Source organism: Choristoneura fumiferana, chromosome 24 (assembly GCF_025370935.1).
Source record: "Choristoneura fumiferana chromosome 24, NRCan_CFum_1, whole genome shotgun sequence".
Classification (NCBI taxonomy): domain Eukaryota; kingdom Metazoa; phylum Arthropoda; class Insecta; order Lepidoptera; family Tortricidae; genus Choristoneura; species Choristoneura fumiferana.
Window position 1 is genome coordinate 6,536,844 of NC_133495.1, and position 27,513 is coordinate 6,564,356.

The window sequence follows — 27,513 nt, forward strand, 5'->3', positions numbered from 1 at the left end:
AATTCACTGCTACACATTGCTAACGCGCTACGCTCGTTCGTAACCAGAAGGCCTACTCCGAAAAAGACAAAAAAAGACATTGCAACACCCTACATTGGTAGCATGTACGATCTTATTTTAATATATCCTACTTTCCGATGTTTTGATCACTTTTTTTGTCGCATTGACACATTGACAATCTTGCATGGCGTTTAGTACGTGGCTGTAAACGACAAACTACTAAAGTTTATAGCTACTTTTGATGCTGACTGTACTACATGTAATGTATGCAATTAATAAACAAATACTATCGATAGGATAAAATAAGGCGAGACCTACTATTGCACTTGGTCAACACTATCGATAGTATGGAGTCAAAAAAGTCGATACTATCGATAATATGTATGTATGTAAACTCTTTATTGCACATAAAAATACAATACAAAGAAATACAAATACACAGAAAGGAGAGCAAAGGCGAGCTTATACCTAAAAAGGGATCTCTTCCAGCTAACCTAGATAACGATACTATCGATAGTTTGGCTCTTTCGATGGTCGAACATTAGCATCGACTTTTTTTGTCGCGATACTTTATAATATTGACCAAGTTCAATAGTAAGGCCTTATTTGCACTATCAATACTATCAATAGCATCTATAGTATCGTCAAGGTGATAGTTTCGATAGGAAATCGATAGTATGAATGATTTTCAAGGCCACGATACTATCGATAAACTATCGCTATCGCAACAACACTACATTAAACATGATTTAAAACACTGACCCCTCTTCAAGTATACTCTTCGGCGGTGTTAGGTGCCTGGTTCGTATGTGTTTGGGGTCTGCTATGTCGGCCACTGTGAGCCGAACCGTCGGGTTGTTGGTGCCCGGTTTGGGGTATCTGACGCTTCTGATCTCCGGGTACGTCTGAAACAGAAATACTGGTTATAGTGTGCTAGTTCTACAGTGAGAAAGTTCAATGTAAATTGTGTGGTGTAGCTTTCGCCCGCGACTCCGTCTGCAAAAAAATCGTTTATGGCTATCCTGCGGGAACTGAAATTTATCGGGATAAAAATTATCCCCAGGGCCTCAAACTATGTTCATACCAAATTTCATTCAAATCGGTTAAGCGGTTTGAGCATGAAGAGGTAACAGACAGAGAGACGTAATTTCACATAATTATAAAATTAGTAAAGAAGGATATTATGGTAAAAGTTGTTATGGTAGTTGTTGTTATGCTGACTCAGCGGCCGTTTTCACTTTTGCGGGCACAAAATCGTGTATTTTTTTATTTTTGTATTTCTTTTTGCTTTATTTGTGTTTGCTGTTTATTGTTTTTTTGTTGTATTTGTGTGTCTTTGTGAATGTAAATAAATGTCTTCTTTCTTTCTTCCTTACTAAATGGGTGTTATGTAATTTAAACGCTTTTCAAATGTTGTCAAAGCCTTGTTGTTATGCTAAACGTCTAAACGTCTATTATGATTTACGTTGTTAGCGCCGGAATGTTGTTATACATAATGAATACCCGACACTTTCGATCTTCAAACTCACAAATCGTACCTTGGCGGGGTCATCAGTGTCCAAAGCTGCGCCGTACCAGGGGTAGCGCTGCTCAAGTACCAGGGTATCATTAAACGTGGCGTACAGCACCATATGGCCGTCGGCAGACATCCACAGCGCTGTCCGCGTCTTCAGTATCTCCTCTGAAACAATAAGGAAACATCACTGTCTTGTCTCCGGTTTATGTCCACCTGGTAGCTGAAGTGAATTTTGTTATTAACCCGAGAATTGGAAGAAGCTGAAATTGGAATATCGACACGTCCTAAGTTATAAAAATATGTACACAAGACAATGAAGAGATGTTAATTCCATAAAATCGTACATATTTTTGTAATATTGGCCGTATCTTTGTAGTTGACTGTACAGTCAACTTTGTCAAAGAAATCGTAGTGAAATTAATTATTAATAGGTTAGAACATGAATAAGTTTGTTCCACTGTACATATGCTTTGCCATGCTTTCGGAATCAGGCATACTTTGTTAATCAATTTCAGCAACTTGGAACAAGTTCCAGTAAACGAGGTTAATGCAAAATGTCTGAATTGACTTCATGGCATTACAAATGCAATAAAACTGTTAATGCATAGAACGTTTATGGTAATCAAATTGCTAAAAACGAGCATCTGTTTAGAGATGAAGCACTAAACAATTTACAGCTGAAAGCAAATCATAGCATCCATAACAGCGCTGACTCTAACCGCAGACACAAACTACAATGAACAGTCCATTTGCACAGTTTATAACCTATCCAACTTTTATACGTCGAGCGGAAAATTAAATTCTTAGAGCACTGCGCATACTGCACTCTGTGTCACTTTATTTCCAACTGTGTAAAATTATGTTTATATTTTATTTGCTTTGGCTTTTCACTATGTAACTTTGCTACATGACGAAGCTCGGTTTTATTGGCCTCACTTTGCCATTCAGAGAATTGTCTTTTTCATTCAGTCTCTTAATTTTAAAATGGCGGCAGTTTTATAAGTAAAGATCGAGATCGAATAGTAAGTCAGTAGTGTGCTATGACAGCGCTAAAGTTAGCCAGTGACGTACCGCTGCGCTTGCACGCGCCTGCGTCAGTGCAAGGCGCGCGGTGCCAACCTAGCGGACACAGCTACAGGTTGATGTCTCATGGCAAATGTGAGAATTATGTTTTTAATTATTTTTGTGCTTCATGAAATGGGAGTAGGTGACTAACGGCTTACATATTATTAATATTCTGTTTTTAACAATAAGGCTAAATTAAATAGAGCGAATTCATTTAAGATAAGATTGATAGTTTGAAACACTGGCTAGTTTTAAGACACTTGTGGTGAGAGGCCACTATAGAGAAAGTACTACACTAGGTAAGTAGATGTTATGCCCGGATACCGAAGTCCGCAGTATATTCAAAGATATTGAAAAAAAATTGACCGATATTAAGTACAGATTGTACATTCAGATAACAAGTGCATAGACAGCCAAGTGCGACTAGCAAAAAGGTTCTAGCCTGGTTCATGATTGAGAATGTTCGACTGTAGGTACAATTCAGTACAATTCCTCGTTATGTATATCAGATCGAAGATAAGATGTCTTTATCCGTATCTACTATCTAGGGACGATTGAAAATAAAAATATTTCTTTGTTTCTCTTTTCATGTCCCTAATTGGAAAAATTGGTTCGTTTTTCATCCCTCTCATTTCATAATACCTTCTTTTGAGGAAAATATTACGTTCCTTTATTTAATTTATGTCCCAGCGAAATAAAGATAATACGAAGTACCTACCTATCTTGTTTCTTTGGGTTTGTAAGAACAAATTTAATTCGCTTCGAGAGCTAGAAGTGTCAAGTAAATATTTTTTGATAATCCTATTCAGCATCTAAAAAGAAAGAAAGAAAGAAGACATTTATTCTTTAACACAGAAGACACACATATACAGCAAAATTTACACAAATGAACCTAAAACAATAATAATAATAAATTACAGAAAAACACATGAAAATAGTAAATACATATACACAATTTTGTGTGTCCCCGCGAAAGTGAAACGGCGTTAAGGTGATTTTCCACCGGCGAGGCGAGACGAGATGGGCGAGACGTTTTGAGGGGTTTTCGGGGATGATCGATCAAAATCGATCTAGCTTGGTCTTTTCTCTGGGAAAACGCTTGGTGCCGGGTTTTAGCCTAACCGCAGCCCTGTCAGCCAGATATTATCTATAATATGGTTAATTTTGCTGCTAGCTAACTAGGTATCAAAGCAAAGTATAGGTACTAAAATTGGTGTAAATAGTATCTTAGAATTAATTAAATAAATCAGCGCGGAATTTAATTTTCAATATAATAAATGAAACATAGTTTTATGCATGCAGTAGCGTAGCGTTTCTCATACATAATTACATCCTGGTTATTGGAGAGTCAGCTTAAAATGATTTATTATGAAAACCCGGAAATATTCCTCCTACACCTTCTCTACTCCGTTTGAATGACTCTCCATTTAACATAAATTAAAGCTGCACTGTGGAAACGTCCGGGACAGAGCGCAATTTGCTCTTGATAGGTAACAAAATGAAATAAGATTTCAATACACAAATTCAAAGGCTTTAGTGCCGTACACGGAGATGTCCATTTCAATTCCAGCATATAAGTATGCGTCCAACTACTAACGCCAGGTCTCCTTTGTGCGAATTGGGAACTTCAAACACACCATTGAATTACTTCACTGTAAAATTCACACATAAGTCCTGAAAAACTCAAGTGGTTGGCCTGGGTTTGAACACACGATCCTGGTTTGTACTGCAAATTTAAATGAAACATTAACGAATTACGGAAATCTATTAAGATAGAAATCACCCTGTATGTTATCTACGGTTATTAGAGCGTAATTGCCAGCAAAGCAAATAAAACGTAGCGCCCTGTATAATATGTGCCATGAGATGACACTAATATTAGCAGCTGCCCTCCTGTATTTATATCACTCGGTCATTCACTCCTGCGGAGGTTACACTGTATTACATAATAGGTAATAATCTCTTTGTTGTTTCTGATATCCGTGTGACGCTAGTAATTTTTTATTATGGTAGCCATATTTGCGTAAATTTATGACATTTGTGCAAGCACTTATATGGAAGTAAATCGTTACGTTACTCTATGGCTACCATTAAGCAACGATTAAACCATAAAGAAACTTGACCAACAATGAGAATTAATGTCTACAATACAATACAATACACTGACTCTTTCTTTATTAAACACCACATTAGTAAGCGATAAACTGCATCATTCTTAGACTCCATCCTACGCTACGCGTCCATGCATCCATATTTTATGTATAGTCTACGTATCCATTATAATAAGATTAGTGACAAAATGTACTTATTACCTAATCATGAAATATTAATTTAGTAATGTCATCATTTAGACAGCTAAAAACCTTATCTAGAGAGACCTATGCGAAGCCGCATGAAAGGACTAATCTGCCGTGTCATGACAAAACACTGTAACTAAAAATAACCTATTTTTCAGAAATCACAAAAGAACTGTTTTCTTCTTTAATTGTCCACAAACCCGTCAAGATTCATTTTAATTAAATTTGGATGAATTATAAATAATATGCTATTAATTGTGTACAAAGAAACATAATGTAAGATTTATACTTTTTTTCATACATTTTCAGCCAAAACCGCGTTAAAAATGAAGAAATTCCGATTTACAGTGAATAATGACTTTAAAAATCAAAAACTCACTCCTAATTTATCGTGTGATTATTACGACAAAACACTGTAACGTCAGGTACTGGTTGAAGAAAAGGTGAGTTTTGTTTTGGCAAAACACGGTATATTGAGGAGATACAGTGTTTAGTCGAATCAGGATCCTAGGGTTTAAGAGTTACAGTGTAAATCTAAATGAAGTTTTTCAATGTTATTGGTAGAAGATCGGTATACTCTGAGTTTGTATACATAGATCAGGGTCTAAAAAGCTAATTTAACAGTGTTACCACAAAACACTCTAGCTAGTGTTTTGTCATGACACGGCAGTGACAATTATTCATGAAATCTAAATTACCAAAAACATTATTTCGATAAGCAAAAACCTCAACTGAAAAGACCTTGAAAGAAAGTTAACTTCAATCAATGGAGAAAATTACGAGTACTTCATAACTTCCGCGTACCTTAGCTTAAATAATTATAATGACAATTCTTCAATAGACAGCAACATTCATCTGAAAGCAGAATGACAAAGTCTGCTTGTTCTCAGAAATCGATGACGAGAGATAAATAAAATATATAAATTATTTTTATTTTCAATTTTCCTTCGTTCATATTTTGCGCAGAACTAATAATTGAATTCAACAAACTTTAAACGCTACGTTTTGAAGCTTTCTTTTTGTTTCGCCGTCGGACTTTTGTTTTGTTATCCCCCGTTCCCACTTGTCGGGTGTCAGATCCGTTTCGTGTCGGACTTCAGTAATTTCTATAGAAAATCGTGTCGGGCAAGTGTGAATAGCTTCATATAAAATGTTGTGCCACTAGAACATCCGATTAAAATCCGGGCCCGACATCCGACAAGTGGGAACCAGCACTCTGCTGTGGCAGTCCGACGCGGGAAAATGCGTATCGTGTAGCAGATAGTATAAAAACTAACTCACGCATTTAGGTAAATTAAAGACCTTGTCAATGGTTAGTAACTCTATAGACAGGTTGATTATAGCGGTTTTTGAAAGCGAATATCCAGTCTGTTGCGTAGTAATTATTATTTAATCTTTGACAGTGTACTAAAATACAGAATGATGAGAGCGAAACTTGATTAATTAATTATAATTATTAATTATTAATTTTAAAGGGTAACTCAAGAAAGTATTAAGTAATCAGTTGGTACGTGCGTGCCAACCTCGTACATTCCTTAATATTCTTGTAGACCTTTTCTCTTTCAACGCCAATAAAATTTTAACGCAGATTATATAAGTGCGTGCGTCAAGCGTCTTAATGTTGAATGAAACCTTTTTACCTGACGACTTACCAGCTGGTTTACTTAGCGTGAACGTAACGTGTGATATTTTGAGCAGATGTTCCACATTAATATATCGCGGTCGTTCACTCGCCTAATGTAACGCGAGAGACACTTCCATGCTGTGATTAACGTTAATGTGTTTACCGTCGGCTCTTGTTACCTCCTCGTGGGCTCTGCTCTCCGTGTCACCCTGGTTTAATAGCTTCTTTTATTTTAGTTATTTGGGTGACTGGGCTTTTATTGTGTTTGTTACATAATAAATAATCTGAATACGAACGAGTACATCTTTGTTTACAATATAACTGGCTGCTTGAACTTCACAATTTTTAGTTTACTTTTAAATTCATTCTCCATCTATCATCACGATTTTTTTAGACTTTTAAGCCTAAACCGTTGGCTTTTAACTAACACACACACTTTAGCACTTTAACACTTTAGAGCCTAATAATTTTGCAAAGGGATCCCTACATCGAAAAATGGCCGTATAGCAAGCTTATATTGGTATTATATTTTTGAAACACCTATCCGACGATACCTCACACTTGCTCACACGCAATGATGCCGGAGATCGATGGATGGACATGAATCGAGGGTTCCACGTAGGACTCATCATCATCATCATGTCAGCCGAAAGACGTCCACTGCTGGACATAGGCTCCCCCAAGGCTCTCCACTCAGACCGGTCTTGTGCTTTCCGCATCCACCGCGATCCCGCGATCTTAACCAAGTCGTCGCTCCATCTTGTTGGAGGCCTACCGACAGCTCGTCTCCCGGTCGCGGACGCCATTCGAGAACCTTCCACGTAGGACTACGAAATCCTAAAATAGCAGTGATCGCAAACGAGATACTACCATTCCTACGAATACTGCTATTTATCACCCGGTTCCAGATAATCTGAACCGGATGTCCGGTCCGACTCGCTACCCTCACTTCTGCGACACAAGGTCCGTCAAGTTAGGGTAAAGGGATTTGGTGGGGAATAGGCTGGAAATCGTTTAGGGTAGATGACACCATAAATTGGTACTAATACTATAAATGTGGAAGTGAGTTTGTTTGTACCTACTGCTTTCGCGCCTTAACTACTGAACCGCCATGAAACTATTACATGAGTGAGATGTTTGGGAATACGATAGAAATCAAACCACCATTGATATCGACTGACTTTATTCCGCATACCCTCTTATGTCTAATACTAAGACTACCCACCATACATGACAACTCTCCCCTTCTAAATATAACATACACAAACCAAACGGTTCATCCAACAAACAAGTTTTCTATATATATATATTCTACATCGAATCATCAGACAAGATCGTAAAAAATCTACCTTAACACACTAATCCTTAGCTGTCGGTAGTTCTATCACAAATACCTATTACCTACGCAAAACATGAATGAAGTTTGTTAACTTAATCATTTTTCTTTAAGTGAAATATATCTTCAAACCCAAAACGACGTGGAGGGTGCCGGTCGCGGCGAGCCGACCGAGCGTCCGGTTGCGGCAACACCGGCTCCGCAACGGATGCCGCCACCGGAGGCTCGGTTGGCACTCCTCCTCCCGACTGCTCACCAGGCTCAACATCTTTCTCCTCCTCGACATGATCTCCAGTTTGAATGATTTGGTCAACATGTCGTTTATGTTGTTCTACATCATTCCCTACCTCATACACCAAAGGCCCTAATTTATTTAAAATTCTTCCTTCAGCCCAAGAAAACTTATTTTGACAATACTTTTTATAAGCAATGTTATCGCCCACACAAAAATTTCTAGAACGACCCCCAAAATTATTTTTTTGAATTTCTTGAGCCTTTAATACGACATCTTTGGTTTGGGGAACCAATAAATCCCAGCACGTTCTTACGGTCCTGCCCAGCAACAGTTCACTGGGAGCCCTCCCCGTGGTAGCGGATGGAGTGTTACGGTGCGATAGCAGAAAACGACTTAGTGCTACGTCTACAGGAGTGCCGTCTGCAATCGCTTTTTTTATACATTTTTTATTTGACCTACCGCGTTCTCCGCAGCGCCATTGCTGCGGGGGTGGTAAGGTGGGGAGGTGATGTGCTTAATCCAGTTTCTTTTTAGAAATACTTGGAATTCCCCGCTAAGAAAAGGCGGTCCATTATCGCTTACGATCACCTCAGGCAAGCCAAAAGTTGCGAATATCTCGCGTAATGCTTTAATTGTAGCCGAGGCGCTTGTCGATGCGACCGGCTTCACTTCTACCCATTTTGAATGGGAATCGACTACTACTAAGAAATATTGATCTAAAAGTTTACCTAAAAAATCGAGATGTAATCGAGTCCATGGTTTTTCTGGCCATGGCCAACTCGTAAGCTCACTACATTGCGGGGTCGCGCGCTGCTGTAAGCATACGGCGCACGCGCGGCACAGGGCTTCGATGTCTCTGTCCAGCCCGGGCCAGCACAGATACGCGCGCGCCAATGATTTTGTTCTCACGATGCCTTGGTGGCTGGCATGTAGTTGTTTAAGAATTTGACTTCGTAAACTCGTTGGTATAATAATGCGATAACCATAAAATAAACAGTCCCGATCGACGCTTAACAACTCTTTTCGTTGATAAAAATATCCTAGATCTTTATCATAATCTCGTGGCCAACCCTTAATAGTATACGACATGACCTTGAGCAAATTAGTGTCTAACTTTGTCTCATTAGCCACTTCACTAAAAGTCACTGGCAAGTCCGCTTCGATGAAGTTCAGAAAATAGTCCTCGGCGGGGCTACCCGAATTTTTTGCTTCTGGAGCGGGATGACGCGACAGATAATCCGCTAAACAATTTTCGTTCGATTTAACGCAACGAATCTCATAATCGTATGCGCTCAGTAGTAAAGCCCACCGTTGCAACCTTCCTGCCATCATTTGTGGTATAGCCGCCTTGGTACTAAATATTGCCGCTAAAGGTTTACAATCGGTCACTAAAGTAAAACGCCGGCCATAAACGTAGTCGTGGAACCGTTTTAATGCGAAAACGATCGCAAGCCCCTCGCGACAGAGCTGCGAGTAATTCCGTTCGGCGGGCGAGAGGCGGCGAGAGGCATGCTGCACAACGCGCTCGCCGCGGGCGCCGCGCTGCGCGAGCACGGCCGCCACGCCGCTGGGCGACGCGTCACACGCCACCACCACCGGCAACGCCGGGTCAAAGTGAGCCAGGACCCCCCCCCCTCATAGCGACCTTCACTCGAACGAATGCCTCTTGGCATGCGTCGGACCATACAAATTTAGTTTTCTTATTTAACAACTCATATAAGGGTGATAACATTGTGCTTAAGTTTGCAACGAACTTCGCATAGTAATTAATCAACCCCAAAAAACTTTTTAATTCACTTCTATCCCGCGGAGGTTCCGTATTAAACATAGCGTCGATTTTATTTTGCTCCGTATGTAACCCGTCTGCGTCAATAGTGTGTCCCAAATAAGAAACAGATTTTTGGAATAAGCTACATTTTTGTTTAGCTACTTTAAAACCGGTTTCAGCCAGAATTTTAAAAACTTTATGTAAATTCGCCCTGTGCTCCTCCACCGTTGAGCCAGTGACTAATAAATCGTCTAAAAAAACCGTCACATGTTTCATACTAAACAGCTGATCCATTATTCTTTGGAACTTATTTGGCGCACACTTAATCCCGAACGGTAACCGGTTAAAACAGTAATTACCGCGGCTCGTAGTTATTGTACAGAACTTTTTCGATTGATCATCCAGTTCGCATTGCAAATACGCGTTTTTTAAATCAATTTTCGAAAATAACACGCCACCCTGTAATGATGAAAATATATCTTCTATCCGCGGCAAAGGGTATTTATCGTCGCGGAGTACGGGGTTTAATGTCACCTTAAAATCGCCGCATAAACGAATGTCACCTGACTTTTTAAACGCTATCACAATTGGTGTACCCCAATCGCTAACTTCGACCGGTGACAACACTCCTTCGGCGAGCAACCTATCTATCTCGGCATCGACGCGCTCGCGCAGCGCGTGCGGCACCGTGCGCGCGCGCCGCCACACGGGCGCGGCGCCGCGCTCCAACTCCAGCCGCAGCTTGGCTTTGTTGTACCTGCCCATGCCTGGGCTGAACACCCCGGGGTAGGCTTCCAGGAACTCTTGCATGACGCTCGCGGGCGCCTGCTCGTTCCTTACGTGCGCAATGTACGGGACCTCGATACCCAATTTACGAATCCATTTGCGTCCAATAATACAAGGGCTATCGCTACCAGGCATCACATATAATTTACCTTGATATACCTTATCGCTATAGCTAACTTTAACATGGATCTCACCCAGTGGGTTTAATTTATGACCACTAAAAACAGTAATCTGTAAGGTTGAAGGTTCCAACTTAAGATGAGAAAAATAAGAATTAAATACCTTTTCTGAAATCGCGCTGATTGATGAACCTGTATCCAACTGCATTCTTAATTTGGCATCCTCAACCATTACCTCACAAAACCAAGGGCCGTCACCGCCCGTTGTAATTACTTGATACAGTCCTGAGTTTGATGAGTCACTATCACTGTCGTTTTCCATGTAATGCACTCGCTGGCTATAATATTTACAGACGTGACTGATATGCCCTATTTTATTGCACTTGTAACACACCGCCTGTGCATACGCACATCCACTTTTTTCGTGCGCGTTCGAACCGCAGCAAGAACACCTCGCCGAGCTCGCTGCCGCCGAGCGCGGCGGCGGGCGGCCGCCGGCGCCCGCGCGCCCGCGCGCTGGCCGCGACTCGCCCGGTAAGCGGCGGCGCCCCGAACGCCCGTGCGCCGTCATTGCCATGACTTGAGTCGATATTTCACCACGGACCTCATTTTCCGCTGACTCCAATGACAGAGCAATTTCCACTGCCCTTTGAAATGTTAATGACTTCTCCGTTAACAGCCGCTGCCGCCCACTGTCACTGCGCATTCCGAATACTAACTGATCCCGTAGATTTTCCTCCATAGCACTCGCTGAATGGAAGTTGCATGTTTTGGCTAAGGTTCTCAGGCGCAGGATATAGTCGTTAAGCGATTCCGTGGCAGATTGTTTACAAGCTCGGAACCGCATTCTTTCCGCTATCTCGGAAGGCTTCGGTTGAAGGTGACCTTCGACTAACGACACAATGTCTTGGAAAGGGAGCTCATCCGGGCATTTAGGTCCACACAGATTAGCAATCAAATCGTAACACTCGTTACCCGCTAGTGCAATAAAGTACGTGGTTTCATCCGCCGGCTTGATATCATTAATCTTGAAATAGGCCCGCACCCGCGCCACGTAAGTCTGCCAATTATCTGCGTTAACGTTAAATTCCTTAATGTTTCCTTTACTAGCCATGTTCACAATCTTTTACTGATCACAAATATACACACGCGAACAATAAATTAATACGTTTTAGCCCGTCGCCAATGAGATGTTTGGGAATACGATAGAAATCAAACCACCATTGATATCGACTGACTTTATTCCGCATACCCTCTTATGTCTAATACTAAGACTACCCACCATACATGACAATGAGTTACTAGGTATGCAAAATTTCATGCCTACATATTGGAAGAATGCTGTCTTGTGCTGAGACAGTAACTTCAAACTGGTAGAAAATAACTTTTAGGGCCTGTTTCACCTCTTGTCGGCTAACTTTAAGTGACGGATATTAGTGATGCCGCCTCTGTCTGTTTTGTCCGAATAAATAAAGACGGCATTACTTTTATCTGACACTTAAAGTTAGACGACAAGTGGTGAAACAGGCCCTTAATGATTTTTGGAGTCAGTTAATTTTTTATTATTATTTTTTTATTTGACTGGATGGCAAACGAGCATGTAGGTCTCCTGATGGTAAGAGATCACCACCGCCCATAAACATCTGCAACACCAGGGGTATTGCAGATGCGTTGCCAACCTAGAGGCCTAAGATGGATTAATTTAATAATTAATTAGTTAATTTTTACGCCTGATTTTTGAAGCGCTTATAACATATCTAGTATACTTTTAATATGCATAGTATCATTGTTTGAGAGTAATATAATAAAATAACATTGACTTTAATAACAATAAGGTTGGTTACAACCTGGATAACTTTTAAAACCCCCGCTTCATCAATCCAACCTTTTGAGAGCTACGATGCTGCAGGCAGACATTGGCGGCAAACTTATAACGCCCCACTTTTTGCTTCGGGGGTTAAAAATAGTATCACCTTTTCTTAAGCTCCGTGTGTGCCCGCCATTATCTGTGGCCCCGCCCCGCTCCCATTTATAACCCGGACCCATTTAAATGATAATTTTTCATCGCTTAGGAGTTTTCGCCAAGTTATTAAACCATTGTTCAGACACGATCTGTTAGCTAACTGCCGGATAGCGTTTTTATCTGAAAGATATTATACTCGAGCGCCTATTGTAATGGATTCATATTCACGAAAAGGTTCTTTGATAAAGCTTTGTTTGAAGAAGTTAAAAGCTGTTCTGGGGATAGCAATCAACTTTTAGAGCTTTAAGTTAGTTAATACACCGATGTGTCTCAGACTTAGGGGCTGTTTCACCATCCATTGATTAGTGTTAACTGGCGGTTAGGTGTGATGCCGTCTCTATTTGTTTTGTTCGAATAAACGGAGACGGCATCACATTTAACCGTCGGTTAACACTAATCAATGGATGGTGAAACAGCCCCTTAAACTCTGAGGGCGTCATCTTACACAAGGCCTTAACGGTCATTCTTTTTTTCTTTATCTTTTTATTTCAAGTGTACTGGATTCCGTACGGAGTCAGTTTAACTAACGATCGCAAACTCCATAGATGTGTAACGTTAAACTTTCGTGATTTTCACTCATAGTCAAGATACCACAGACTATCTTAGTCCACTGCTGGACATAGGTCTCTCCAGTTGCACGCCACTGAGCACGGTCCTCGGCCAGTCTCATCCAGTTCTTGCCAGCTAACCTGCGAAGATCATCGCTCCACCTAGTCTGAGGGCGTCCTACGCCACGCTTACAGCACTTATCACGCTTATAAGTCCTTTTTGTGGTAACAATTTTGTCCGTAGATGTACTTCTGAATAACACGTTATAAGCTTTACTCTATGGTCCGCTTCAAATTAAAAAAGTGAATTTCAGCTCTATTTTGAGATATGTAACTCCAACTCGCACTTGGCGGGTGTTTAAGAAATAGGATGACAAACGGGTAAGTGGACCAACCGATAGCATGCGTTGCCAGCTTACAGTGTTAAGGCTGCAGAGTCTACTTTTTTTCTAACGAATAACCATCTAATAACACAACTCAGATAACTGATTACAACTAGTAAAGTTCATAAATGGTGAGCTATGGCATTGAATCTTGGCTGACCACTACTGCAGGGCTACTACGAAACTCGAAACTCGAAGTTCGTATCGTACCGTCTCTCTCGCTCTCGTATTAAATAGTATAAGTGTCAGAGGGACCGCACGACACGAACTTCGAGTTTCGAGTTTCGTAGTAGCCCTGCTGGTTACTAGTTACTACTGGTTAGTGTGCTTAACATGTCCATGATTGGTGCTGCCATCTACTGGATTAATTTAACACTGTCTACGATAGAATATCTCATGGTCTAGTTGTTTTGTACAATGGCTATTCACATAATCTAAAGTTACTAAGAATACGCGAGCGCATGCAATCTATTCAAAAGCCACCCTTTCACATGTTTCAGCTTGGAGCTGGCTCATTAGGCGCCATAGAAAAACGCAAAAAAAGGAGCGACAGCATAAAACCTGTAGCCGAGTGCGCTTGCAGGGCGCATCAGCAAAAACGTTACTTATAAGTTTGACTACCATGTCGCTTTTCAGGGTTATATCCAACCCGAGGGTGCCAATATATATACGAGTACATCTTGAACTAGTGTGTGTGTCATCATCATCATCATTTCGGCCTATATAAATCCCAGTGTAGGGCACAGGCCTCCTCTCAGAATAAGGGAGCTTGAACCGTAGTTCCCACGCGGGCCCAGTGCCGATTAGGAACTTTACACACAGACCATTAATGTTCGTCATACAACGCAGTGAAGTCCACGATTTCGTTTTTGGGAATTTAGCAAAATCCCGAAATTTCGATTCGATTGCAGATCTAATGGTTTGAGCGAGCAAAGCCGCGGGTAAAGGCTAGTCCCACTAATATTATAAATGCGAAAGTTTGTAAGTGGGCTTGTTTGTTTGTTATCTCTTCACGTCTAAACCACTGAACCGATTTAGAAGGACATAGGATAGTTTTTATCCCGGAAAATTGCATAGTTCCCGCGGGATAGCGATAAACGAATTCAACGCGGGAGTCGCGTCGCGGGCAACAGCTAGTAAAGAAATCATAAGGGGTACCCGTACAAAAAAATGTTTTTTCTGCTTTGTTGCTAGGTGGTACAGTCGAGTTCATAAACTTGTAAGCAAAGTTTTGATTAAAGATATCTGAACACGACTCTATTGTTAACGGCGTAGAGGCGTGTTCAGATATTTTTGATCAAATTTTTGCTCACAAGTTTATGAACTCGACTGTACGAAGACCTAAAATGGAAGTCTAGATTTGAACCCGCCTGGACCTGTTACTAAATTAGGTGACGTTGTCCCTTAGGTTACCAGCGGACACGTTTCACTTCAACGCTTCGCCTATAAATAGAGCCAAGTTTGCTAACGGTACGTCTACGTCAAAGGTCAGTCTATATTCGGCTGCCGACTGTACGCGATCGTCCATTGTTTGTTTTACCTCAGAACAAATGAGTTGAACGTCATTGATGCTATTTGTAATACTTTAAACTCGTTGGTGTTTGGAACGACTACTGAAAGTCTGTGTTTGTGAAAATGCGTCTATATTGGGATCTAAAATATCTTTTGTTACACCTTGTGTTATGCACTTATGCTCTTGATGTTTTGGGTCACCCAACTAACTGTTAGTTTTTATGCTGAATCAAATACCTACTCGAAAATGTCTACAGCTCTCGGACTAAGTGTAGAAGAGAGCAGTGTTGTTGGCTAGAATAGGGGCTGTTAAAAATCAACACCCATGAGTGGCAAGTTAGTCATTATATTTGCAGTATTGGATATTCTGCGCTATCCTGTTTTGCGAAAAAATCCGTACACACAGTCCAATTGAATTTTAATATTCACGAGTATTCGCTTTTAAATGGATCGGGAGAGCAAAAGCACTATGTACATAAATGTTATTAAGCGCAAACTCGCACTACACAGTAAAATTTTTGCTTTACTGTTTATTAAGTGGCAGCAAAGGCTACAAAATACGCTAAGTGGACGCTGAGTTCTTGGTCTCCTCTGATAGCCTAGTAGCCCTAGTACATACATGTAAATACATCAGAGTTTTACACAAAGGTGTCCATCAATCTATTTTGCGTAATGAGGGCTATCGTTTTTTGTCTTACTAGATGGCGCCACTGTTGCGTGAGGTTCTTAAGTGTGGCTTTCAAAGTTTGTTATTACGGGCATGAAAACAATGTTTAGATTAAAATCATATTTAATACATCTTAAAACCGTACCATAAAAATATCGACCAAGGACAGTCTTGCGTAGTCCCGTTTTGTTCGGAAAAAAGGAAGGACAAAAGTTTTCGAAAGACAAAACTGTCTCAAAACACAGGCATTCATTGCCCCTTATCGCATAATTGCCATAATTAATTTCAGGTAATGCAAAATATTCACAAAATTATTCTAATTATATAAACACCCCCGCAATAAACCCGCGTAGCCTCCGACCGCGTAGCTCACCCAAAAACTATGAGATTTGACATTTCGGAGACCTAACGCTACACTAGCGCCTCTAGCGGCGAATTAATACGCGATAGCCCTCATTGATTCATTAATTCCATGAGCATTGGTTTCAATGTGTCTTTATGTTTTTTATTTTAGTGATTAAAAGACTGCAAGGAAGAGCTGCAACCGCCTTGTCGCCGGATGCGTGCATCGGATATTTATTATTAATGACGTCACAATAGGGTAGTTTGGGGAGTAAATGTAACGGTGTTAATTAATACGGCTGTGTAAATGATGATGATGATAATGATGCGTGTAAAGATGGTCCCAAAGGAAGACCGGCTGATTGTTGATGTGGGACCATAGGATGTTTATTGTATTTTGTTTTTATTTTTATTTTTATCCATCTTCCCATGTTGTCACGAATAAATGACTAACTTTCTTTCTTTAAATTAAAATTTAATACCTATATAAAAATATATTACAAGTAATTACAACAAATCAAAAATTTCGTTAGGTTTAAGTTAAACCCGTTTTGGTTTTTGTGTCCGCTCGCTTGTTGTTGGTGTTTTTTTTTTTAACTTAGATGTTTATGGACGGTGTGATGGTCTTTGGGACTGTCTTCACACTCACATCATCATCATCATCATCATCATTTACATAGCCGTATTAATTAACACCCCGTTCCATTTACTCCCCAAACTACCCTATTGTGACGTCATTCATTGCCACAAAAATTCGGGGTCTACTAATAAATGTTCACTTACTAATTTGAATACAGCAGGGCCCGATTGCATAACAAAGTACAAGCTAATATTATTAGCGATTTTGTATTGAAATTCACTAATACTATTAGCTTGTACTTTATTATGCAATTGGGCCCAGGTTGCAATTCATTGAATCAGATGCAGGGAATTTCACTTAGTTATTCAGCCATGAATGAACGAACGAAAACGCATTGTGCAAATTTTAGGAACGCTGACAACAAAAGAGTAAAGTAGAAAAAGAACTGGAATAAGGAGGGTCGAGGTTTCCAGTCCAGTAAAATGCCCCTCAAAATACCTACAACAAGCCGACATGTTTCAAGCATGTTTTATTTGATGCTAAAAGATGTTTCAGATATGTCCATCATTACATTTCATGATGATATCGTTACCGTTATTTCAATGTGGAGTCGAAGCAATCCTTTTATACAAATTGGCATCGTTTCCAACTCAGAAACCACCCGAGATACATCCGCTTATTTACTCTAGTCAAATTTCAAGATTCAACTACTCCAGTTTAAAATTCGATATTATCGAGTCGGCAATCTTTTTCAATATGGCGGCCCATCGGAGAAGCATTGTAAAATAAAAGTGGAATGAGCGGAAATAACGGTTCTTTTTGGCATTATATTAATTTTATACAGGGCTCGTTGAGGAAAATAGAATTGGGAGTTCTTTTACGTAATTTTAAGGAAAACGGTGGCGGTTAATAAAGTTTTTTCGGGGATGATAATGGAATTAAATTCGTCAGTCAAAGTGTGGAACTAAATTGAGTGACGTTAAACGCGGTGCCGCGAGATCACGTGTGACGATACCTTTGCTCACTCTCGCACCTCATATTCACCTCAACGTATGCCGTATTTGAAGTTTTTGTTTTTGTGTTAGTGAAAGAGGTGGGACGTGGGAGACATTTGGAGACATTCGGACTCGTACAATGAGCGTATCAGGGCATATCTCCCTTGTTTGTATTATCTGAGACCTCAACGCTTTGTTCGTTTTATTTTCTTATAGATATATACCTACGTAGAAAATAAGCTCCTTCTAATATTATAAATGCAAAAGTTAGTAAGTATTTGCAGGTGGTAGGACCTTGTGCAAGGTCCGCCCGGATTGCTACCACCATCTTGCTGCCGTGAAGCAGCAGTGCTTGCACTGTTGTGTTTCGGTGTGGAGAGTAAGACAGCCGGTGAAATTACTGGCACTTGAGGTATCCCATCATAGACCTCTAGGTTGACAACGCATATGCAATGCCCCTGGTGTTGCGGATGTTTATGGGCAGTGGTGATCTCTTACCATCAGGAGACCCACTTGCTCGTTTGCCATCCAGTCGAATAAAAAAAAAGTATGTGCGTGTTATGTTTGTGAATGTTATTTCTTCACGATAAAACGGTTGGACGGATTTGACGTCTGAAATAACAAATAGGTTACTTGTTGAAATTTCAATTGTCAGGCATAGTCATGAAATTCGGCACAGTTGTTTTAAATACAACGTCAATGAAAACCACACGATGTAATTTCTCGGAATCCCCAAGGGAATTTTTCCGAAACTCCGGAATTTCAATTTAACTGTTAATCCTAGCGGATAATAATAAATCACAAAAATGGAGATTCCTTTAGACGTAGCATCATTGGTTAATACAACCCCAGAAACTTGCTGAATAATAGATTTATGAAGCAAAAGTACTGAAAAAACTTTAGCGGTAGAATCTACACATGCGCGGCGCAAAAAAGGGGTAGAATCATTCAGCCTTCAGCTGCCACCAGCAGTTTATAGCGTTGTTAGTTGATATATCGGTTAGCGAATGAAGATGAATACTTCGACGCTTATTCAATCCCTAATATTTTTCTTAGAGAATCGGTAAAGGATTCCAAAGTTTTTACACGCACATACATTCCAAATTAATTGATCGAAGCAGGCGTCATTTTACAAAGGTTCATAATGTAGTTTAATTGAGTACATTGATATCCTTAAATCTGAACCACCCAAAATTATTGCAATGATTGCTGAGGAAGTTACCTGGCAAGATTTGCGTTAGTTTAAAGATACTTAGTACCTCAATCAATGCCGATGGCGATACAGATAAGTATGAATGGCACCCAGGGTCTATGATGAAGCGGTCGGGCAGGTTTACCATGAAAACGTGTTTTCTTAGTTCTTTAAACTATAATCATTATTAAGTAGGTAAGTACCTTGCTTCTTCGTTACCAATAGCTAGCTGTTGTACTTCATTTAAATGGCGCTCCATAACCTGACGTGTCTGAATTCATCAATTGATGCGTGGATTCTAGGAAATTTCTCACTCGGAACGTCTCTAGTTTCTCCTAGCAACAGAACTATTTAAACCGAACGCCTCGTCATCCCGCTACAACGGATCCGATATACATTAGCACAAACCAATGCGAATAGATTATCCAATCGGCAGGATTCTGGAGCAACCCGGGCAAATTGTAAGTTTTGTAAGCCTTTCGATTTTTTTTTGTAAGTTTTCGTAAGAAGGGCAAGGGTCGGTCGGACGTTGTTAGTGTTGTGTGTCGGTGTGACGGGGTGACAATTAAAAATGACTAAGTGCAGGCAGTTCGAGAAAGGAGTGCCGGAAGGTACTATTCGTGATCAAGTGGGGGTAGTTCGAAGGACTCGCGCATCTAGGCAGACTTGGCACCCCACACTTCAGTCTACTCGTGACCACGGCCACTGTAATGTGGTCGAAACGTCGAGGTAAATATTACTCGTGTGTTTAGCGTGATAAGTCCCGTTTGTAGTAATTTAACGGTGGTATAGAACCCTTCATCTACGAGTCCGACTCGCACTTGACCGATATTTTTCGTATAGATGGAATAAACGACCCGTTAACCCGGAACTCAGAAGCTGGCGAAGGTAGAGACGACGGTCATTAGGCGGGTTGCGCTCATTTACAACCGCCGGAACGAAGCGATCCACCGCGCGCGACGAAAATTAAAACGAAAACGACTCACTTGGGAGGCATTAAGTTTCGCGTAAAGAATTTGATATTCTGCTTTTTGTTTCAAATGTTCGCGTAAAAAGTAGTTAATAGTAGAGAAAACTTTGGCCATGTACATTTATTTACACTCTCCGTGCAACTGAGGGAATTTTCGGATGGTTTTGTTTGTCGCCATAATTAGGTTATTTTCAAATTAATTTGTGTACAAAGTAAAATAATATCATAAATGTCAAAGAAAATTGGCTTTGGCAGTATCAAGAGTCGGAATATCGGAACTCATTAAAAATGACAAAGAGATAATTAAGATAGAAATAGACATACCTACGAGCTACGAGAAACAGAACAGTTAAATCGGGCCAATGCGATGGATAAGTAACGCTATGTAATTTGTTTAATTTAATTGTAATTTAGTTTTGATTTGTTCTACTTATTTAATTGTTTTTAATTGTGTAGCTAGCTTTAAACTTGCGTCTGGAATAATAAATATCATTTCATTTCAAAACTTTATACCGCCAAATCTTCAACTCTTCTGATAGTATCCCAAGTTCACAACGAACAGCCATAGAGTCCTGGTACCCACTCCATAATAATGTGACATTAACTAACTACAATCACAGATAATATGTATGTATGTAGCTTCAATTTACTTCAACTCACGTCTATCAGCTGCCAAGTTCCAATTCAAAATGTCTTTTAGTTAGAAACTTTAACTCGCGTAGTTATCATTTGCTTCCAGGACGCCGCTGAATTTCTGCGACATAATTGAGAGGAACGACTAATTTAATTTAAGTCTGTTACAATTTTACACCGGAGAGTTAATTGTACTCATGTATTAATTAAAGCACTGTTATTAAGGTTTTGTGCCACAGTGTCAAGTAAGTACTAGTATAGGTACCTATGTTACTAAAAAGGTTTACATTAACAATAACATCATTTCGGTTGCAACAACCGTCATAATATAACCATAACTCGAAAAAGTAAACGAAAGTGAGACAACATAATAATAATACAGGATTGCCTAGGCACAGTAGGCAATTGCCTGCTGAGTAATGGCTTAATAATACTAAGCCAGCTAGTGCTGTTCGAGCCCAGGCGAATATGGTGCTTTTCTATCTCAAAAACGAGTAGGTAAGGAAAAAACTCGACTGCCTTAAAAAGCAAAAAAAAACATATAAACAAAAACTAAAAAGGAAATAAGTCTACCTATATATTCGTCTAGAACTCTGTTTAGTAACTTATAGTATAGTTCAAGCCTACTGATGGTATTTCACAATGATGACTTTTACGGCCATTTTTCAGAATACATTTTGTTCCGTGGCGTCCGCCCCCATGTTCTATGTTTAAGTTCTATTTCCGTGAGTCACTTAAACTTTAGTTCTCATACCTACTACACTAGAAAATACAGCTGCATTGCAACGTTTTATACGTGCCCCCACTTGCGCAATACGTGATCCTGTACAAAACTCTGCAAAGCTAGCATTAGAATTAATTTTCTCTCCCATTTCCTGCTCCCCCAGTGCCGAAGTGAACCGATCAGCCACGTGCTGGTTAACAATTCCGATCTCAATAGAAGTTAACTGCTGCAATTTATGTCGCCCTGGTATCTTGGCGTGCCTTTTGGAGAGGTGCCATGCGGCTGTTCGTTAATCTCAGAAGTGGGAGCCAATTTTTCATTGGTTCTCCAAATTAGGTTTTATTGCTGTTTTTTAGGTTCATTGTTTTGTGGAATTTGTTGAAAATTAATAAAAAAGTAGATTGTGTTAGTTTCATAATCATAACCACCAACACACACGCCAAATACGCTAAAAGAATAATCTCCGACTTTTTGACATCAGAATGAGGCCTAGCGTCGTGTGGTCTACTTACTGTTCTTTACTGTTTCTACAAGTAAAAGGAAAAAATAACGCATTCAAAGTGATCCAAAGCGTCTCAAAAATACCACTCACCTTCATACAGCCAATCCGGTACACCATTATAAATGATTCCTGGTACCCCGGTGTCCGTAACCCGGTACCCGGTTGACGACCGCGGCGCTGGTCGGTAGAAGATATCGCAGTCTTTTACGGTGATGAGACCGTGGCCTTTTGGCGTCCAGGTTGCCATGAGGAGTTGCGGGCCTTCTGTCACCACCCCGCCCCCCACCTCGTCCGGAAGCGGCGTGAGGGGGTAGGATTCGCTGTGGACAAGAGATTGCGTCAAATTTACGATCAGAGCAAATGCATGTGTAATACAGTAGGCATTTAAGCTGCAGAAGTTGGACCGCAGCTTTTTAACCGACTTCAAAAAAGGAGGAGGGTCTATGTTCCAATGTGGGTTTTTTTTATGTATGTTCGCCGATTACTCAGTCAATTGTGGACCGATTTTCAAAATTCTTTTTTTATTCGAAAGGGTACTCTTCTGAGGTGGTCCCATTGTCACCAAACCTCAAATTTTATAGGCACACCTATGTCGATTTTGGCATTTTTACCATTAAGATAAGCATTTACATTCAGAAAGTATCATTTGGTAAACAGGACCTGATGAAGAAGACCGCAGATGACCAATGGAACTCGTCAAAGCTAAGTAATGCTCGCTCGTCTATAAACGATCATTATTAATATACCTACATAAGCGACTAAGAAGGAGCTTTAAGTTAATGATTCTTTCGAACTGATCTGATGCTGAAGCCGGAAGGTAGGCAACGGAACTCTACAACTCTAAAACAACGTAACTAAGCCGTGTTTGGGCTTCATGGAATCGTTGTGAAATGTACTTTGGCTACGAATCACTAAAAAGTGAGAAATAACGAAAATTTTTAACAAAAAAGTAAAACCGACTCCAAAAAATAAAAAAAATAACAAAAATGGAACCGACTACAAAACCCTTGAAAATGCTAATTAAGTAAGTTGGTTAAGTAAGAGTCTAGTGTTCCTCTCTATAAGGTAAACCGTTGGCTGGAAAATCTGAAAATAAATTGGGAATGAAAATTAAGCCAATATAATGAAATTAAAAAGAAAACTATCATGGCTAAGAAGAATTTTTAAATCAACAAGATTTTTTAATTATCTAGTACGAGAAAAAAAAGTTATACGCACCTTTAATTAAGTAACAAATTCAAAAATGCTCATCAACTTCCCTCGTTATACACGTAGTTATTGGATAATCCATACTAATCCATACTATCCATACTAATATTATAAATGCGAAAGTAACTCTGTCTGTCTGTCTGTCTGTCTGTCTGTCTGTCTGTCTGTTACGCTTTCACGCCTAAACCGCTGAACCGATTTTGATGAAATTTGGTACAGAGATAGAATAGACCTTGGGAAAGAACATAGGCTATCTTTTATCGCGAAATAAAGGCTTTAAAGGGTTTAAATAGGGGGTTAAAGTTTATAAGGTGGAAGTTCGTCGCTGTCGAAGATAAAACCATGAAACTTTGCATTTCGGCACTTCATCCATACTATCCATATCCATACTATCCATATCCATACTAATATTATAAATGCGAAAGTAACTCTGTCTGTCTGTCTGTTACGCTTTCACGCCTAAACCGCTGAACCGATTTTGATGAAATTTGGTACAGAGATAGAATAGACCTTGGGAAAGAACATAGGCTATCTTTTATCGCGAAATAAAGGCTTTAAGGGGTTGAAATAGGGGGTGAAAGTTTATAAGGTGGAAGTTCGTCGCTGTCGAAGATAAAACCATGAAACTTTGCATTTCGGCACTTAATCCATACTAATATTATAAATGCGAAAGTAACTCTGTCTGTCTGTCTGTCTGTCTGTCTGTCTGTTACGCTTTCACGCCTAAACCGCTGAACCGATTTGGATGAAATTTGGTACAGAGATAGAATAGACCTTGGGAAAGAACATAGGCTACCTTTTATCGCGAAAAAAAGGTTTTAAGGGGTTGAAATAGGGGATGAAAGTTAATATGGTGGAAGTTCGTCGCCGTCGAAGATAAAACCATGAAACTTGGCATTTAGGCCCTTAATAAGAAATAAATCGTTATTTGTTTGAGCTTTTTTGAAAATTCGACCTGTGAGGGGATGAAATAGGGGATGAAAGTTTATATGGAAGGTCGTCATTATCGAAGATAAATCGATAAATCTTTATTAAACTAGCCATTTGGGCACGTGATAAGAGATAAATAGATGTTTGTTCGCGCGTTTTTAAAATTCTCCCGGTGAGGGGGTGAAATAGGGGATGAAAGTTTATATGGAAGATCGTCATTTTCGAAGAGAAATCGATGGTTCTGGATCGTAGCTTTTGATTGCCTTGACTTAGAAGTTTGATTTTTTCACAGCTTTCGGGACTATTGACCTGAGTTTAAGGTTTTAATCTCAATTCGATACCAATACTCCGCGCGTTTACGAGATAGAGGATCTTGACAGACAGACGGACGTACGGACAGCAAAGTGATCCTATAAGGGTTCCATTTTTTCCTTTTGAGCTACGGAACCCAAAAAACATTTTTTCCGGCGCTTTCAAAATTTCGACCTATTTACTTGAAAATATGGGGATGAAAGTTCTTAAGGAATTCCAAACAAATTTACTATAAGTATGTTTATCGGAAATATGTGTAGCTATGCTTGGTCAAAATGCCGTTTTAATTATAATCCTACCCTCCTAACTTACAATATAGGACGTAAGGTGTCAAGAGTTCACTAGAAGAATAATAATTAGTCCTTTTGTGTTGGTAGGGTAAAATACACGTCGTATTGCTAAAAAGTGGCTACCGGCAAAATATTTATGTTTTACCAAAGAACATGGATGTATGGATGGATGGAAGCACAAAAAAAAATAGTTTATATTTATAGCAATGTATTAAAATAGGTTATTCTCAGTAAACTGTGGAAGTGTTTATGTGCTATTATTGGCAGAATAGGTATCCTAAATAAATTAAATACTTCCCAAAGTTATTATTCCACGCGGACGAAGTCGCGGGCAAAAGCTAGTAAGAAATAAATCTAAAATTTGTTTGAGCTTTTGTTAAAATTCGATCTGTTAGGTGAAATAGGGGATGAAAGTTTATATGGAAGGTCGTCATTATGAATCTTTATTAAACTTGCCATTTCGGCACGTGATAAGAAGTAAATAGATATTTTTTCGCGCGTTTTTTAAACTCTTCCTTTGAGGGTGTGAAATAGGGGATGAAAGTTTATATGGAAGATCATCATTGTTGAAGATATGTCGATGAATCTCTATGAAACTTGGCATTTGGGCACGTGATAAGAGATAAATAGATATTTATTCGCGCGGTTTTTTTTTAATTCTTCCTGTGAGGGGGTGAAATAGGGGATGAAAGTTTATATGGAAGATCGTCATTGTCGAAGATAAATCGATGGTTCTTTATGAAACTTGGCATTTCGGCACGTGAAACGGCACGCACGCACGGCACGTTTTTGAAAATTTTACCTGTGAGGTGATGTTAGCAGAGGGGATGATAGCAGGGGGGATGATGCAGTGTTAGCAACAGTCAGACATGAAAAATTATAATTTTCAGATTTTTATTTTTTATTGTGCTACTATAAGAGCTCTTTATGCAAAATTCCAAGTTTCCAGGATAGCCGGTAGTACCCTATTACTTTTTCTGTTAAGGCGATTTACATGGAAACACCTTTTTAATGACTGTAGCTTTTGATTGCCTTGACTTAGAAGTTTGATTTTTCACAGCTTTCGGGACTATTGACCTGAGTTTAGGGTTTCAATTTCAACTAAATACCGATACTCCGCGCGTTTACGAGATAAAGGGTCTTGACCGACAGACGGACGGACGGACAGCAAAGTGATCCTATAAGGGTTCCATTTTTTCCTTTTGAGCTACGGAACCCTAAAAAGCATTTTTTCCGGCGCTTTCAAATTTTGACCTATTTATTACTTGAAAATATGGGGATGAAATTTCTTAAGGAATTCCAAACAAATACTATGAGTATATTTATCGGAAATATGTATAGCTATGCTTAGTAAAAATGCCGTCTTAATTATAATCCTACCCTCCTAACTTACAATAAAGGACGTAAGGTGTCAAGAGTCCACTATGAAGAATTAAGTACTCCTTTTGTGTTGGCAGGGTAGAATACACGTCGTATTGTTAAAATGTGGCTTCCCGCAAAATATTTATGTTTTACTAAAGAACATGGATGGATGAATGGATGGATGGAAGAACAAAAAAAAGTTTATATTTATAGCAATGTTTTTAAGTAGATTATTTTCAGTAAAACGTAGAAGTTTCTATGTGCTATTATTGGCAAAATAGGTATCCTAAATAAATAAAATACTTCCCAAAGTTACTATTCCACGCGGACGAAGTCGCGGGCAAAAGCTAGTATTTCAATATTTCTAATTGTGATGCCGATTTGCTACGCGTAGGCTGACAAGTACGCGTACCTGTAGCTTCCAAATGTTTTCCGGCAGCAAAATATTCTCGTTTCTATTGCTTTGGCCTTGAAATACAATTTCGAAATACTATTTCGCATGCCGCCTACGAAGCGGGTACTCATTTAAAATTCCTAGGCTCAGCTTATTACTTATTCATAGAAATATAAGTAGAAAAGGCGCCTCATACGTGTTATGCAAAACAGCATTTACTTAGCGACTGCATTCGAGAGTACCAGGGTATAAGTTAAACAAAAATGTTTCACGGAATGATGCTGGAGAAAAGCTTTTTATATTGTTAGCGACTGATGAACTTCTTGCGTCTCATGACTTCCTAGTGCGCCGCTTCTTTTATGCATGCGGAGTCACATTTGATAATCTTTGAGGAAAATCATCGTTACGTTACAAGTTTATGTTTGCCAAGGAAGATGAAGCAAGAAAATGCTAATATTTTCTTTAGTACTCGAAAAATTATATGGAGGAAAATTCTGGGCGGATGATGCATGGAGGCTGGAATTACGTATTTTACCCGTTGGTTGATGAATGAATGTATCTTTTTCTTCCAACTATGCTTTAATTTCATCATAACCGCACTAAATACCTACATTAAGTGGGATTTTTCTGCTCTAGAGCAGAAAAAAAATTATGAGAATCCTTTATTGCATTGTTTTAGATTTTTTTTAATTGCACCACCAAAGAGGTAACACAAGTATTTTTGCTATAAAATTAGCCTGCATAGTATAAAAAAGTCTAGTGTTAGGTTGGTCAACCAGACGGTCTTATGAAATTTGACAGATTGCGTACAAAAAATTGTTGCTACCAATCCTACCAAACACAGTAAGTAGCCGTATATTAAAAAAAAACTTTGTGTGTTTGGTTGGCCAACCTGGCGCCCATCCGGAATTTGACAGATCGCGGGGTTTTTCGTGTACTATTCCTGTAATAATTGAAAGAAAAATAGATTATGCACCTCGCATTAAGTAATTTATATTGCCCTCGTGCTTTTTAAAGCCCTCGCTGACGCTCGGGCTCCAAATCGACACTCGTTTCCGTAATAAATAACTTTCTGCTTGGTGCACCAATCTACTATTGAGTTGAATTTTATACGGGAGACCATTGTAAAACAAAAAGAAAATCTACACAATGGCAGCAAAAACAAATCATAAAATTGTCAATTTCGTTTGAGTTTCTTA

At 39.5% G+C, this 27,513-nt stretch overlaps 1 protein-coding gene across 1 annotated transcript in view; it reads right to left on the reverse strand.

Moving 5' to 3' along the window:
* Positions 1-27,513, reverse strand: part of Dpp10 (Dipeptidyl peptidase 10) — a 179,102-nt gene that overhangs the window by 26,772 nt on the left and 124,817 nt on the right. The window contains exons 6-8 of the mRNA XM_074106623.1: positions 21,908-22,137; positions 1,539-1,681; positions 763-905 (exon numbers count right to left, since the gene is read on the reverse strand). Coding sequence (XP_073962724.1) covers positions 763-905; positions 1,539-1,681; positions 21,908-22,137 — 516 coding nt within the window. The remainder of the gene's footprint in view (positions 1-762; positions 906-1,538; positions 1,682-21,907; positions 22,138-27,513) is intronic.